Source organism: Eucyclogobius newberryi, unplaced genomic scaffold, assembly GCF_026437365.1.
Source record: "Eucyclogobius newberryi isolate DKJ021-1_F unplaced genomic scaffold, fEucNew1.0.hap1 SCAF_17, whole genome shotgun sequence".
NCBI lineage: Eukaryota > Metazoa > Chordata > Actinopteri > Gobiiformes > Gobiidae > Eucyclogobius > Eucyclogobius newberryi.
The window spans coordinates 22,080,539-22,094,185 of record NW_027315801.1 but is presented as its reverse complement, the minus strand read 5'-3'; the positions used below and the strand labels follow the sequence as shown (position 1 = coordinate 22,094,185).

At 41.2% G+C, this 13,647-nt stretch overlaps 1 protein-coding gene across 1 annotated transcript in view; it reads right to left on the bottom strand.

The window, feature by feature from the left end:
• Window positions 1-13,647, bottom strand: part of itpr3 (inositol 1,4,5-trisphosphate receptor, type 3) — a 38,942-nt gene that overhangs the window by 7,134 nt on the left and 18,161 nt on the right. Inside the window, exons 10-40 of the mRNA XM_072449444.1 lie at window positions 13,424-13,465; window positions 12,967-13,109; window positions 12,739-12,838; window positions 12,416-12,576; window positions 12,107-12,248; window positions 11,704-11,868; window positions 11,457-11,629; window positions 11,262-11,381; window positions 11,031-11,106; window positions 10,615-10,730; window positions 10,110-10,361; window positions 9,745-9,889; window positions 9,531-9,672; window positions 9,208-9,407; window positions 9,011-9,131; window positions 8,360-8,414; window positions 8,077-8,242; window positions 6,643-6,831; window positions 6,111-6,185; window positions 4,602-4,700; window positions 4,406-4,528; window positions 3,828-4,028; window positions 2,972-3,087; window positions 2,715-2,850; window positions 2,404-2,529; window positions 1,626-1,751; window positions 1,432-1,552; window positions 1,174-1,352; window positions 865-1,013; window positions 675-783; window positions 318-411 (exon numbers count right to left, since the gene is read on the bottom strand). Coding sequence (XP_072305545.1) covers window positions 318-411; window positions 675-783; window positions 865-1,013; window positions 1,174-1,352; window positions 1,432-1,552; window positions 1,626-1,751; window positions 2,404-2,529; window positions 2,715-2,850; window positions 2,972-3,087; window positions 3,828-4,028; window positions 4,406-4,528; window positions 4,602-4,700; window positions 6,111-6,185; window positions 6,643-6,831; window positions 8,077-8,242; window positions 8,360-8,414; window positions 9,011-9,131; window positions 9,208-9,407; window positions 9,531-9,672; window positions 9,745-9,889; window positions 10,110-10,361; window positions 10,615-10,730; window positions 11,031-11,106; window positions 11,262-11,381; window positions 11,457-11,629; window positions 11,704-11,868; window positions 12,107-12,248; window positions 12,416-12,576; window positions 12,739-12,838; window positions 12,967-13,109; window positions 13,424-13,465 — 4,162 coding nt within the window. The remainder of the gene's footprint in view (window positions 1-317; window positions 412-674; window positions 784-864; window positions 1,014-1,173; window positions 1,353-1,431; window positions 1,553-1,625; window positions 1,752-2,403; window positions 2,530-2,714; window positions 2,851-2,971; window positions 3,088-3,827; window positions 4,029-4,405; window positions 4,529-4,601; window positions 4,701-6,110; window positions 6,186-6,642; window positions 6,832-8,076; window positions 8,243-8,359; window positions 8,415-9,010; window positions 9,132-9,207; window positions 9,408-9,530; window positions 9,673-9,744; window positions 9,890-10,109; window positions 10,362-10,614; window positions 10,731-11,030; window positions 11,107-11,261; window positions 11,382-11,456; window positions 11,630-11,703; window positions 11,869-12,106; window positions 12,249-12,415; window positions 12,577-12,738; window positions 12,839-12,966; window positions 13,110-13,423; window positions 13,466-13,647) is intronic.

Sequence of the window (13,647 nt, the reverse complement as noted above, 5' to 3'; positions counted from 1 at the left end):
GCAGAGCCGCGGCGCGGTCAAATGGCCCAGCAGTTTCAGGAACCGCGGCACTGCCATATAGCCTCATGGCTAACCTTAACCCTAACCTTAACCTTAACACTAACCTTAACCCGGCGCGGTCTAAAACGGCGCGGTCAAATAGCGCAGCAGTTTCAGGAGCCGCGACACAAAATAACATGGCAGTTTTGGCCGCGCGCCGCGGCTCTGTAGACACTCCCTTATTTTTAACACTTTATCCCTGAAGGTTGTACCGAGCAACCACTTGGTGGAAGCAAATGATGGATCAAAAATAAAGATTAAAGTGGTTTTGTTTTTACCTGCAGACATGAGCTCAGCCAGGTCTGTTTTGGGGCTGTTCTTTTTGCTGGGAAACAGATAATTTTGTAGCAGCACTTTCCTCAAAGAGAGCCCCTGGAAACACATTGAAAACACATTGTACAATCAGACTCACAAACTACACACATATGAATGTGTACATACAAGAGAAATATCTCAAATGGGTCTATGACGTTTTCACTCTAACAAATGCATATTATAATTCCTTCCATATTTATCTGTGAATATAAATAAGTTAAATAAGGAAATGTTGATTGACTGTTGGCTGTAGAATGGCATGTGGTCATGAGGTGATGCCCTCAAATGTCAAAATGACAGAGAAAAAAAGAGAATGAGACCTTTTCATCGAAGTCTAAGGTGCGGATAAGCATCTCCTGCAGCGTCTTCAGCACTTTGATACACAGTTTCTCCTCAGACGACATCAGGGTTTTAGTGTGCTTGATCAATCTACAATACACACATACATGAACAACAAAATGCTCCAGTGTTCTCTTCTTGTTATTGTTAGGTTATGTTTTAGTCTCTCACTTGGATATAAATCCTCCTGACTCGCAGCGCTGTCTTGCATCTGTTCCCTCCTGAAACAGAAGTTCAGGCTGAAGCAGAACGTCCACCAGAACAGAGAGCTCCGCATTCACTAAAGGCTTCAGGCGCAGCTCCAGAGTGTTGATCATGTCCTGAAATAAATGACAAAATACGTCAACATTAATTCATTTTGCTTATCACACTTTGAGCTTCATGATTGCGCTGTAACATTATCTGCTCATTTATAAATCTATCTGCGGATTTGGAAAATAAATAGAAGCTTTTTGATCTCAGCTCGTGCATGTTTTCGACCTGTATTTTCTCAATGATGTTCTTGTAGTCCCATGGGTTGCTAGGGGCGACAACGCGGCTTGTTCGAGAAGACTTATAGTTGGGATTGGAGCGAGAGAGCGAGTTCAAGGATGAAGTAGACAACATGTTACTGAACTGACTCTCAAGGTCCAGAGGTATTGGGATGGAGCGGCTTTTGGCTGAGGACAGAAGAAACAAGAGGTCAGGTTATGACACACTTTCTGTCAACACTTGAAATAAGGGCGGGACTGAAGTCACCTGTCATGGCCAAAGTCCTGATACAGGTTTCAACTTGAGCACGATGCTGCTTTTGGAGCCAGGGGCAGTCCAGGAGTCGAACTGATGACTGCAGAAGCTGTGTTACTATGGTGTGGTGGGTCTGAAGAAGATAAAGAGAAGATCAAATCCATCATCAGATTGCAGTACTGTATGTATGAGGCTGTAGAGTTTACCTGCAAACTGGTGCTGTTCTCAGAGAAGGGAGAGCTGAAGAAGGCTGTGATGGTATCAAAGACCACATTAATGATGTATTTCTCCAGAACTGGGTCAGAAAGGCCCTTCTCACGTTTGTTACAAACCTGAGTAAATGAAATACGGTAAGCAACTTTAAGTCACTATAGACAACAACAAACAATAAATAGCTTTAAAGTGTGTATGACAGGGTTTTATACATGTTCTAAAGTAAAACATCTGTTGACAATTACAGGAAATGGAGCTGTGTTTTACAACATATTGACAACATCACACGATTTACTAGAAACACATTTTTTAATTAAGAATATTTTTTTGGGGGTATTCATTTATTTTTATTAGACTATTAATAATATATGTGATATTAGAGTGACCCTATGTGATGTCAAAATGTATAGGAAGTAAAAGTATAAACCTAAACATAGCTAAACTGGGAAACGTTTGTAACATTTTAGCAAAATCTTTAAATATAATTATCTTATCTGTGTTTTACTGAAATTAGTAGTCCAATTGGTCACAGGCACTTTGAATATTTTGATTTGTGGTAATAATTTGATGCCTATGAATGGAGGCACATAAAACACGCATGAGCAAATTGTAAAACGTCTTCAGTCACAAACTCGTCTGCAATACAGCTTGTCTCCTGTAAATATTATGTCAGCGGTTATTGTAAACTTCCTTACGCATCTGACCTCTACAGCTCACATAGGGCATTGTGACATCAGAATAACCCAGAGAGAGAAATCCAAAGCAGGTTACCCGAGCCATGTCCACTGTGAAATCCTCAAAAAGGGTCCAAATGTGGTTGGACGTGTAAATCTCCTTCATCTCCACCTCCGTGTCCACATAGCAGTGGTTCACAAAGTTCACATAGGCAATCTTGACCTGAACACACAGATTCCACAAATTATAATTATTTAACTAATTAATACCAAGCCGCATCGTAGAAAATACTGGGCTTTACAAGTGTAAGTAAAAATCCAAACCAAACCGACTCTCAAACGCCACTAAACATGTGTAATTAAACTCAATATTAATCTAAAATATTTGCAGATACTGCTCAAACACACCTCAGTGATGCAGTCCTCGTGCGTGACCACCCTCACTACATCCTCTAGGGGGAGTAGCGAGGTGCATTTGATTTCTGTGTACACGTTCTTTCCTTCAGCACAGGCGGCTAACAACTCCACCAGCGAAATGTGGTACCTGAAAAAAAGAAAATGGGACAATCATGATTCAGAACTCAAATAGTGTTACTTCCACCCAGTAACCCCTTTTTTTTAGGTTTCTTGTGACCAGCGTCAAATCTGTGACTCTTGTTCCTCACCTGAGCGGGCTGTTCTCCTGCACGCCCTCCCTGCTCTCGATCATGAGCTGCAGCATCCCACTGAATGAGGTCTTGTCGTTGTAGAAGACCACCACGTCTTCGCCTGCATTGGTCAGCTGTGGAAACACTTCTGTCAGTTTTGTTTGTCTCGTCTGGGAATAATAAGGGAGAAAGAACTGGACTTGTGGCTGTACAGGTTTTATAAATAAAGAGGCACTGAGCTAATCAAAGGGGTGAAGTATATGTCTAAAGTGGCTCATTTTAAGACAACTCCAAGTGGTGGAAAGTTACAGAAGAACTATAACTGTGTAAAATGTGTGGGTAGCTGTACTTCACTTTAGTACATTTTACGGGATACCTTTTACTTTTACTTGACTATATTTGAGAGCAGGTATGTGTACTTTCTACTCTACAACTAGTTAAAAGTACTTTTCTGTACTGTGTGAAATGGCTGAGGCGTTATTGATAGCGTGTCCATAATTTGAGTTTAATGTTCCAACTTTGAGCAAAAACATAGAAATAGAAAAAGCAAGAAATCTGTGTAAAATACTTCTAAGTACATTTTTAAACGGGTAATTCAAACCTTTTTCTTAAGTAGATTTTTCATGTCATAATTCATCAACAATCATTTTTTGCGTGTGTATCTGTATTTAAGTAAAACACTTAAGAACTTCCAACACTGCAGACTGATCATTTATTCCCCAAGTGTTTATTTAAGTTTTCAGGGCTAAATTTGAGCATAAAATGAACATTATCCGAACATTAAATGGGGTCAACTTTGGAGTGTTTATTTTGCAATGTGCAGCCAATTGAATTCAAATCTAGTCTCAAAATGTAAAAAAAACAAACCACGCACCTCTGTCATTATCATGTCCTGGCACTTCTTCACATATTTCCCCTCGGCCTTGATGATGGTGTGAAGGAAGGTAAGGTACTGCACGTGCCGTCCGTGAGTGGCGAGGCAGTGGATGAAGTGCTGAAGGACGGTCTCGGAGATCTCAGAGCAGAGCTGGTAGTTATTACTGAAGATGTGCTGCACCGTCTCCGCTTCCTGGAGCTGTGTGAACCAGGGTGACAAAATGATCCCATCACAAAGAGTAAACAGTTTGGACCTGCCCTCTGGAACTAAAGCAAATTAACAGTATACCATGACAAAATGTGTTCTGTGTATTTGATGTTTAGGGATTTCTTTCCTCCCATTACTAAAATAAACTATAAAGGCTCTGAGAAAGATTATCCTGGTGAGATTGTACTTAGATTATGGTCAGGAGAAGCTAGCTTATTGCCCTCTTGATGATTACAGGGGGGACATGCCACACAGTGATGGGAGTGTGAAAGATCTAACCACGCTTTCTGGGGTTAATCATGTCCCTGAACTGACTGAATTTAACATTACCTACATTTGAAACATAAATTTGAACTAAAGTTCCGTACCCCGGGGTTCAGGAACAGGCTGAGGTGCTTGTGCAGCAGTGCCTGGTTCTCCTGGTTCCCCTGACAGAACCTTTGCAGAAACTGGTGAGTGTAGCGGATGATCTCCTGCATATTCACATCGTTCTGAAACAGTATTGCACAGGTAAATGAGAGATTGGCGACACGAGGCAGCACATGTAAGCAGTTTTTCCACTACCTTGTCATAGGACACTTGGAGCAGATCCAGCATGACTTTGTGGGCGCCCATGTTCTTCAGGAGTCTCTGCTGCTTCTTCTTATTCAGGCGCTCCAGAATCTAAAGGACAAGGCAACAGGGCAAAACATCATATCACATATTTTAATCAAATCTAGTGGACAAGAATTGTTGACTTTGGATTGCACTATCTACATTTTCTGGTGAGCGCTTAATCACCTGCTTGTCTGCATATATATTTAAGGAACATTTTATAGTCCCCGTAGGGAAATTAGTCCTTTCCATTTGACTAATCCTTCAATGCTGCTGGGGCCCCTCCTCAGGAGCAGCGGGCACAGGACCCATCTCCAGTTCTTTGTGCTAGTCTTAGTCAGGACTACTGTAACTGGAGGAATTTTCCCTATGGTGCATGTTTTGAGTGTGAAGGGGGAAACCAGAGTACCCAGAAGAAACCCACCCAGACATGCAAACACCACAGAAAGACCAGGTCTGGCACGGGAATAGAACTCGTGACCTTCTTACTGTGAGGCGAGAGTAGGGATGTCATGATATCACATTTTAGTGTTACAATTAAATTACGAGAAAAACATCATGATTTTACGATTATTCACGACTATTGACAATGTGACCAAACAAAAGAGGAATCTTTCATTCTCTTTCATTCCATGTTTTTCAAGTTTGTGACCGGCTTTATGAAAATTAACTTTCTGAAAGACAAAATAAAGTTAAGTATGACAATAATATCCAGATATAAAAACGTAATTACATTTAAGTCTATTTTTTTGGACGAGAGATTGAACTATACAATTATATTGTGACTTGAATAATCACGATTATCGATTAACCTAATAATCGTGACATCCCTGGAGTGCAAGCCACTCTGCAATCGTACTGCTTTGCCTGGATTGTTCCACTGTGCAGCATTAACATAATCTCTTGAATGTATTCATTTTCAGGTGTTTTACTGCACCTTGAAAAACATTATTGTGAGTGAGGTCGCCTCTCCACAGATCTGACCTGTAACTTGGCCAGATGATGTGAACACACTTGTCGCCATGGAGATAGTTAAGTTTGATGCCATGTAACATTCCAGGCAAAGCAAGGAGATCTCCATGGAGACAAGATGGCGGACCTCCATCAGCAAAGTCACCTTTAAATACATGTGTAGATCATGTTACATAAGTCATTAGAAAGGCTGTTAGCATGATGACCTGGCCCCTCCTTATTAAGCCAGGATGTGCTACAGCTTTGGATCACATTATTGACATCAAGAGATCATTTGTTGTAGTTTTGAGCTGGACTCTGGACCTGGAGGCTGACATACATGTGGTGAATAACATGTATGACTCTATATCTATTGATGGAAATATGTGAACGTTGTATTTTGACAAACTGTACAACTCCTCAAAATGTTTTGCCCAGAAGCCACCAGCAAATCAGAATTAAAAAAGCAACATCCCAAAAAACTTAGACCCCCGCACAAAGAAAAGGTGACATTAGAAACTCTCTGACCTCTTTGACCTTCTGGTAGTTTTCGTTTGTCTTCTCCCCTTTGTCCTTCTTCACCACAGGCTCTTCTGATGCCCCCTACAGGTCAGGAGAAACATTGAAGACGCAGGACAATACAGAGTCCAAACAAACCCAGCCAAAATAGAGCCACAGAGATCCTTCATCCATATCAAAAGAACAAACAGAAGAGACTCACAGGCAGAGTTTGAGTGAACCACAGCAAAACCAGCCAAGCCCCCACCAAAACGCAAGTTTATGTTTGTGAGTAAGATATAGAGTTTGTGAGTAAGATATACAGTTTGTGAGTAAGATATACAGTTTAGTGCGTTATTTTCTGCTGTTAATTAGCTAAGACAATACAGACGAAAAGCTTGGGTTAAGTTATTTTATGAGGCATTGTTGTAATTCCAGTACATTTAGTCATATCACACCAGCTTTGATCAGAATCGTTAGTTAGTAGTAGTTAGTGCTTGTTATTGTGTTTGGTAAGCACAGTAATTAGTGTAAATTAATAAAGCCTTCCTCTCCTCCTCACCTCGGTCTTCTCCTTCTTCTCATCCTTCTTCTCGTCCTTCTTCTTGTCCCCTCCCTTCTCTTTCTTCTCTCCCGAGTTCTTTTTTTCGACCCACAGTTCAGATTTTTCCACCAGAGTCCGGAGACGGTCGAGATCTGTTTTGATCAGCTTGTAGTTCTCCACGTCCTGCGCAGTGATCAGCAGCTGCACCTGTATCCAACGCAGAGATGCAAACTTTAAAACCAGAACGGGAATTTGTAGCCAGAAATCACAAACAAACAAATAAGTTTAAGAGTCAGTATTATGACATATGGTGGACAAACCAGAGTGTCACGTCAAGAGCTGTAACTTTAAGGAACAAACTGCAACCAAATTATTCTGTAACTTCAACAACCAAAAAAGGGGGGGAAACGTTTCACTGATACAGTACTTAACCTGTATTTGAGAGTTTATTTGTGATAAGGAATTTTAAATGTAACACGGACATTGTCAACATAGAACATCAAAAAACAAACAAACTTCCGTATGTAAAGTCGAGCTGTTCATCATGCAGAGGCAAACACATGAGGGGAGTTGCTATGTTGATTTCAAACCGAATTTCTTTTGAAATGATTTTTGAATGTAAGGACAGAGAGAGCAGACCTATTAATGGAAAGCTTTTTACTTTTTACTGCGGAGTGATATCACCTTTTATGTTGATATCATGGACCTGATTGCGAACCACTCCGAGGGAACCCTGGTCTGTGGCAGCAATTGGAATTTTTGCATCCAACCTACATTTGACGTGTCAAACTCGAGAGGCACGGGGGGAACAATGGGTAGAGAATTCTGTAAGTCAACTGAGAATATCGGACTGGTTGACATCTGGAGGGTGATGCACGCCAGTACATCCATTTTTCTAAACCACTTGCAATATATATATCCAGAATAGACTATTTCTTTAGCTTCAATAAAAACAAATCTAAAATCGCAGAAGCAGGTATGGGAAAAATGGACCTGGGGACTTGAGTTTTGTTTATTTCAATCTCTCTGGTCGTTCTGTTTTGTTTTGAGTATTTGTTTATGAAAATTTGAAAATTAAATAAAAAAAAAAGTAATTTTACTTTTGCATTTTTCATATAGGAGCCCACAGTAGCTGTCAATATCAACTAATGGGAATCCAAAGACCTAAGACATTATTATTCTGGAAGGAAATTTGTTTCTATACTTACTATACTATTACTATTCTATACTAACTCAATGTAAAAAAAATAACATTATTGACCAAATCCATCAAGTTTGTGTGCAAGCGGGCAAAACCTCCATAGGTTAACCAAATAACCAAAACAATGTAAAATAAATGAATAAATAAAACAGGCCAGAACACTTAGAAATCTCTATTGTTTAATATATGGGGCGAACTAAAAAGTATTCTAAATATGATGACACGATCCTGATCTCAATTTTAGTTTTTACCTGTTTGAAGGTGTGTAGTAGCTCCTGTCTCTGGCTGAAGTGTCGGAAAAGCAGCTGCAGTGCCCCGGACACTAGCGGGGGATAGTTGTGCATCGTGAGGTGGATCAGAACACGTAGTAACATCCTCCCGCCCTCGTCATCCACCTCCAACACACTGTTCCCTTTCCTGTTCAGAATGAAATTGTATAAAATCCATTTACAACACGTGGAGACAGAAAGATTCCTAAATTCTATTGATATAGCAACATAAATCCTCTTTCTTTTGTGTGTCTTCTGAACTCACCCGACTCCAAACATAGCTTCGGCCTGCTCTCCAATCAGCAGCAGGTTTATGGAGGCTGCATAGGGACAGAAACAAGTTTAAATTTGACTTTGTCTTAAACGCTTGTCCTTAGTTCTGATCCAAGTACTGCACTGTAGGGCTGGGAATCACAAGGTCCCTCACGATTCGATACACAATACACGGCTCGCAATGCGATAATATCATGATTTTGCGATACATGCCATAATCTAATATTGCTCATGATATTCCAAGATATATCACAATTTTAACAATATTTTTCTTTGTTAAACCTCGACTTGCTCAATCTCAAAGTGAAATACACCCATTTTAATCATCAAAACAGTCAAAATGTCTGACACGTTTTTGCGTAAACAAGTTTCCTTTCTTTAAAAAAGCAACACGATTGTGGTGCAGTCACAAAATACTTAGGGACATTATACCAAAAATGACTCAATATCAATACAGCAGCCCACAATATCGATACTGTATTACCAAATTAAGTATCACGATATATCAATGTTTCAAGATTTTGGCACACCCCTATTACACTGTGTTCTGGGCATTCTCGTCACTGTCGTCTGTATCCTAGTCTGAGTACACTAAGCTTTGGTCCTGGTCATGTCCAGGTTCTGGCAGTGGTCACAGTCTTACCTGCAGTCTCCATATTGGTTGTTGCATCGGCGTCGGCCATCGGATAAACCTCCACAAACTCCTTTTTGAAGACCGACAAAAGGAACGAGAGCCGGTAATCCAGTCGCACATTCAGGATGAACTGGAGACAGAAAACACACCGCCGGGTTCACACCAGGTCCAAACAGAACTAAACCAGAACTTATTAGATCTTAAACCTGCAGGATCTCCAGGATTTTGAGCTTGGTGTCCATCACGGTCTGGTCCATGTTCTCGATGCTGTCTTTGCCTCGCTCTACTTCAAGTGCGAGCCCCGCCCCCCGCTGCCCTGGTCCACCAAATATGGACGGTTTCCTGTTCAGTACCATAGTGGACATAATCTGCCCCATGCCGTGGATCGATCGCTTTACATTTTTACCTGGAGATGTCAAAGAAGATCAACGCATGACAAATTGGATGTAAAAAGGCAGTCGTTTCTGTATGTTGGACGCGGGGAAACGGAGCAACAGATGATTTACTATAATTGTTCAGTGTTTAGTACCTGCAGACTCCTCGTGGAACATAGGTCCACTGTGCGGATTCGGTCGACAATCAATAATCCCTAATAAAGTTCGTGTCAAACGTAAAAGCTCAAAGAAACTGTAGAAGCCAAAGTAGATCAGGTGACGGGCCAGACTCACCACCTGGAATATAATGCCCAAATATTATCAGCACGAACAGGTACAATGTGGTGTACAGTGACCGCCAGTGCTGACCTCATATGTGAGTTTGTTCTTCTCCTCATTGTGGAAGGGCAACTCGTCGTTCAGAACGTGGTTGAGATAATCCTCCATGAAAACCATGGTGTTGGAGAAGCGGTTCTTCTTGTTGTCTCGACTGTCATCCATATTTGAGTCGTAACTAAAAATAAAAACACAAAATCAGCACAAGTAGACTTCCGTTTAGTAATTATTAGATTTCATTAAGCGTAATCCAACCAATCTGTAAATATTGCAATGATTTCCTTGTTTTAGTCTCGATTCTAAAGATTAAAGTGCGTATGAAAGTGTGTTTTCTTTAAGTTTGGTTGGTGTATTTATACTTGTTGTACATATAAATTGTAGTAAAAAAGAGCTCTTACTCTTTGATAGATATAGCAGTGGGAATCTCCGTCCACAGTCGTGCATACTTGACCGGAGTGACCAGCTCTTGGGGGTCTCGGTCCACATGAGCGTGAAGCATGAGTCGGCAGAAGGATGCGCGGAGGTCGAACGGCAGCGCTTCGTCCATAATGCACAGAAAGATCAGATCCACATCCAGCTGCTTTGAGATCTCATCTATAGCTAAGTACTGTCGGTCCAGGCACATGCGGGCGAACAGCTTCAACTGATACCTGCCAAAGTTAAAAATGATGTTATAAATATGCTTTTCAAGAGAGTAACAACATCAGTCATTGATAGATTTCATGGGATCTCATACAATTTCAAGTTTCCCTTCTGAACGGCTAAATGTTCAGTTTTAAATGTAGTGGTCGTGTCTCTCACAAAAAGCCTGTGAGTGAGTTCTCCTTGTGGGCTTTCCCCTCTCCCCCCTCCTGATTGGTTACCTGCAGCGCTGCAATGATATGATTTGTTAAGGTTCTTTACCTGTAGTAGGTGAGCACGTTCTCGTCGTGGGCGTTGCCTTGTCTCGCCTCCTGAGCCAGCTGCCTGATGCTCTTCTCCTGACGCTCATTATTTTTGTCTATCCACATCAACCACACCTACAGGAAGTGACATCAGAGACACATTCTTTGACACGTTCAAGTGACATTTCTACTTCGGGGATTGTCCATCTTTGCCCCCGGCAATCTCTGGGTGGAAAATGTATCACGGGAAAACTCCGGCTCCTTTTTCTTATATATTTGGAAACGCTAAATGTTTTGTATTTGATTATAGTGAAAAATACAGTTTTTTTTGGGTCTGCTCTCTGAAATTGCTATTGATAAAGTTAATAAGTTCAGCATTAATATAAATCTACAAAACAACAACACTTTATATTTCATTATATAATTGAAATGTACCTCATCCTCTTCTCCAAAGTCGTCTATGTATTCCCCAGTGCCAGGATGAGGGAGAGTCTCTTTAGGGACACGCCGTCTAGAATAAAATGCACACACAATTTTTTTTAACTGAATATAAACTACCTTCAATTGTCTAATAATTACTAGAAGGGTAAGAAGTCACATTCTATTAAAACATTTTGAGTCAAGAAAAGTTGCACCATTTAAAATAGGTACGAGAAATGGGCTCACTCTGTCTTGATGAGGATGTCTTGGTTCTTAGGGTCCAAAACACATTTACAGATAAGCTCCTGTGTCACTGGAATAGCCACATTATTAGACACACACAGGTCTGACAGGTAATCCAGAAACCTGTTAAGAAGATTATTAACACATGATGAAGATAAATGAGTATAAGAAAGTGGCAGTAGTACCAGTATTTCTCACCTTGGCTCTCTATTCTTTCGCACAAGTGAGACAAACGTCTCCACTTCCTTCTTGGTGATGTGCTTCTCCAGGAGTTTTCTGTTGTTGTGTAGTAACGCGGTGATGGTGTCTTCTGCCAAAATGTCGTATCCAATCTGACTCTGCATCACTCCAAACTGTTTCGCGATGTGCTCCTGCAGCGAGGTTTAGGTCAAGGTTAAGAACTGATTTACTGACGGTTTAGTGCCGCTTTAGATCTCGTTCAGACCTGGTTCTTGCGGTAGTCGTCTTGGGAGTGTCTGAGAACTCTGTAGCACAGTCGGAGCATGTATTGATACGGAGCGTTCTTCTGGTCGCACAGCTCCTCCAGACTCAGCAGAGGACCCTCCCCTTCACCTCGGTTATTAAACGGGGCCTTTAGGAGTCCAAAGACCTGGGGAAAATAGTCAAAATATGTGTAAGAGCAAGGTCAAAACAGGATCAAGTTCAGATCTGATTTTCCAGCAGTATCTACAGTAGTTGTGTTCTGTACACGTTCTGGAATGATGGGAGAAACCAAGTCAAACTCACCCAGATACACGGAGAACTGACCCTGGGGCCATCTCATTGTGAGAAGAGGGAGCTAACCACTCTGCCACTATGCTAAGTATCACGATTGACTGATTTCTGACCTGTTTGAGGATGTTCTGCTCCCTCATCAGCTTCTGTCTCTCTCGGTTTGGTTTGGTCATCATAACATCCAAAACTGGCTGTCCGCTGTTCAGCACGTCAGCCACAAAAAAGACCAGATCCTCCAAAAGCTTCACGGCAAACCTGAGGAAACCACCCACGACCAGGTAAGATTGATGTCCCGCACGTCCTCACCCCTCTGTCCTCTGCCCCTCCCTCCTCACGCCCCTGTCCTCTGCCCCTCCCTCCTCACGCCCCTGTCATCTGCCCCTCCCTCCTCACGCCCCTGTCTTCTGCCCCTCCCTCCTCACCTCCTGTCGTTGGGGCTGATGAAACCCTGGTTGAACTGGTCCACCACAGCACTCAACATGGCCGAGGCGTCATTGGCAAAGTCCAGGTCTCGGATTTCCATGACAGGGACGGACACAATGGCGAAGGCCTCTTTGTCCTCTTTGGTTGGACATGTCCCCAACTGAAAGACACACAAGATGTATACAAAATATGAGACGATAAAGAAACACAAAATATGATACAGTAGTGTGTGGTAAATCTCATATAATGGACAGTGTACTCAGATTTCGGAGATACTATGACTGTGTTTAACTTAGACAAGTATATATTGTTTCCTTGTTACCATTAATCTGATGGGCCGCTCCTCGTCTACATCGATAGGGACGTTGGTGCTCTGAATCCAGGTGTTTGTGCACAAGTGTCTCAGACGCACAAAAGAATTTCTATTGTACACAAACACAAGATCAAAATAACTTATATTATTAACCTAATCTAATTAATGTATTAATCAAATGAATAAATACATGTATTCATCAAACACATTAAGAGAGTGGTATGGATTAGTTTGTACCTGGGTACAAACGAGTCTGTCTTCTGCAGTGTGGTCGGGTCCAGTTCAAATAATGAAGCGATGTCATTGCCATGAGGAACTGCCACTAGTTTGTACTTGATCCTCTCCCCATGAGAACGCTTGTTACTGCGGCTGCCATCCATCTGCGGTGAGGGTCAGGGGTTAAAGGGCAAGATAAGGGTCAGGCTCAGTTTTTTACTAAATTAATTATTATTAAATTTATTTTTGTAATGTCCAAAAACACAACAGCAGTTGCCTCGAAGTGTGACAGTGGAAAAAAACTAAATTTAAAACAAACACATTCACTTTAACCATTAAATAAATTAAATTAAGCATTGAAGATCCATTCTACAATAAGTTGTAAAGAAGTATTACATATGTAATTTAAAGATGTGATAATATGTGTAAAGGGAGTTGTGTCTGAGATCAGAAATAAAACACTTTGAGTGAGACTCACAGAAGCGGAGAGCTCCACATCTCCTTTATATCCAGGGTTTTCCTGTGACACAAAACATGTATTTTAAACCAACTCAGGAAAAGTTCCCATTCCTTTTTAGAGCAGTGAAACCAGGTAGCTGTTTATATAATGCTGTATTTACCATTTGATCATATTTTTAATAATAATGACAATTACAACATGAATACTACAGTTAACGCTGCAGAAAGATTGTTCTTAGAGTT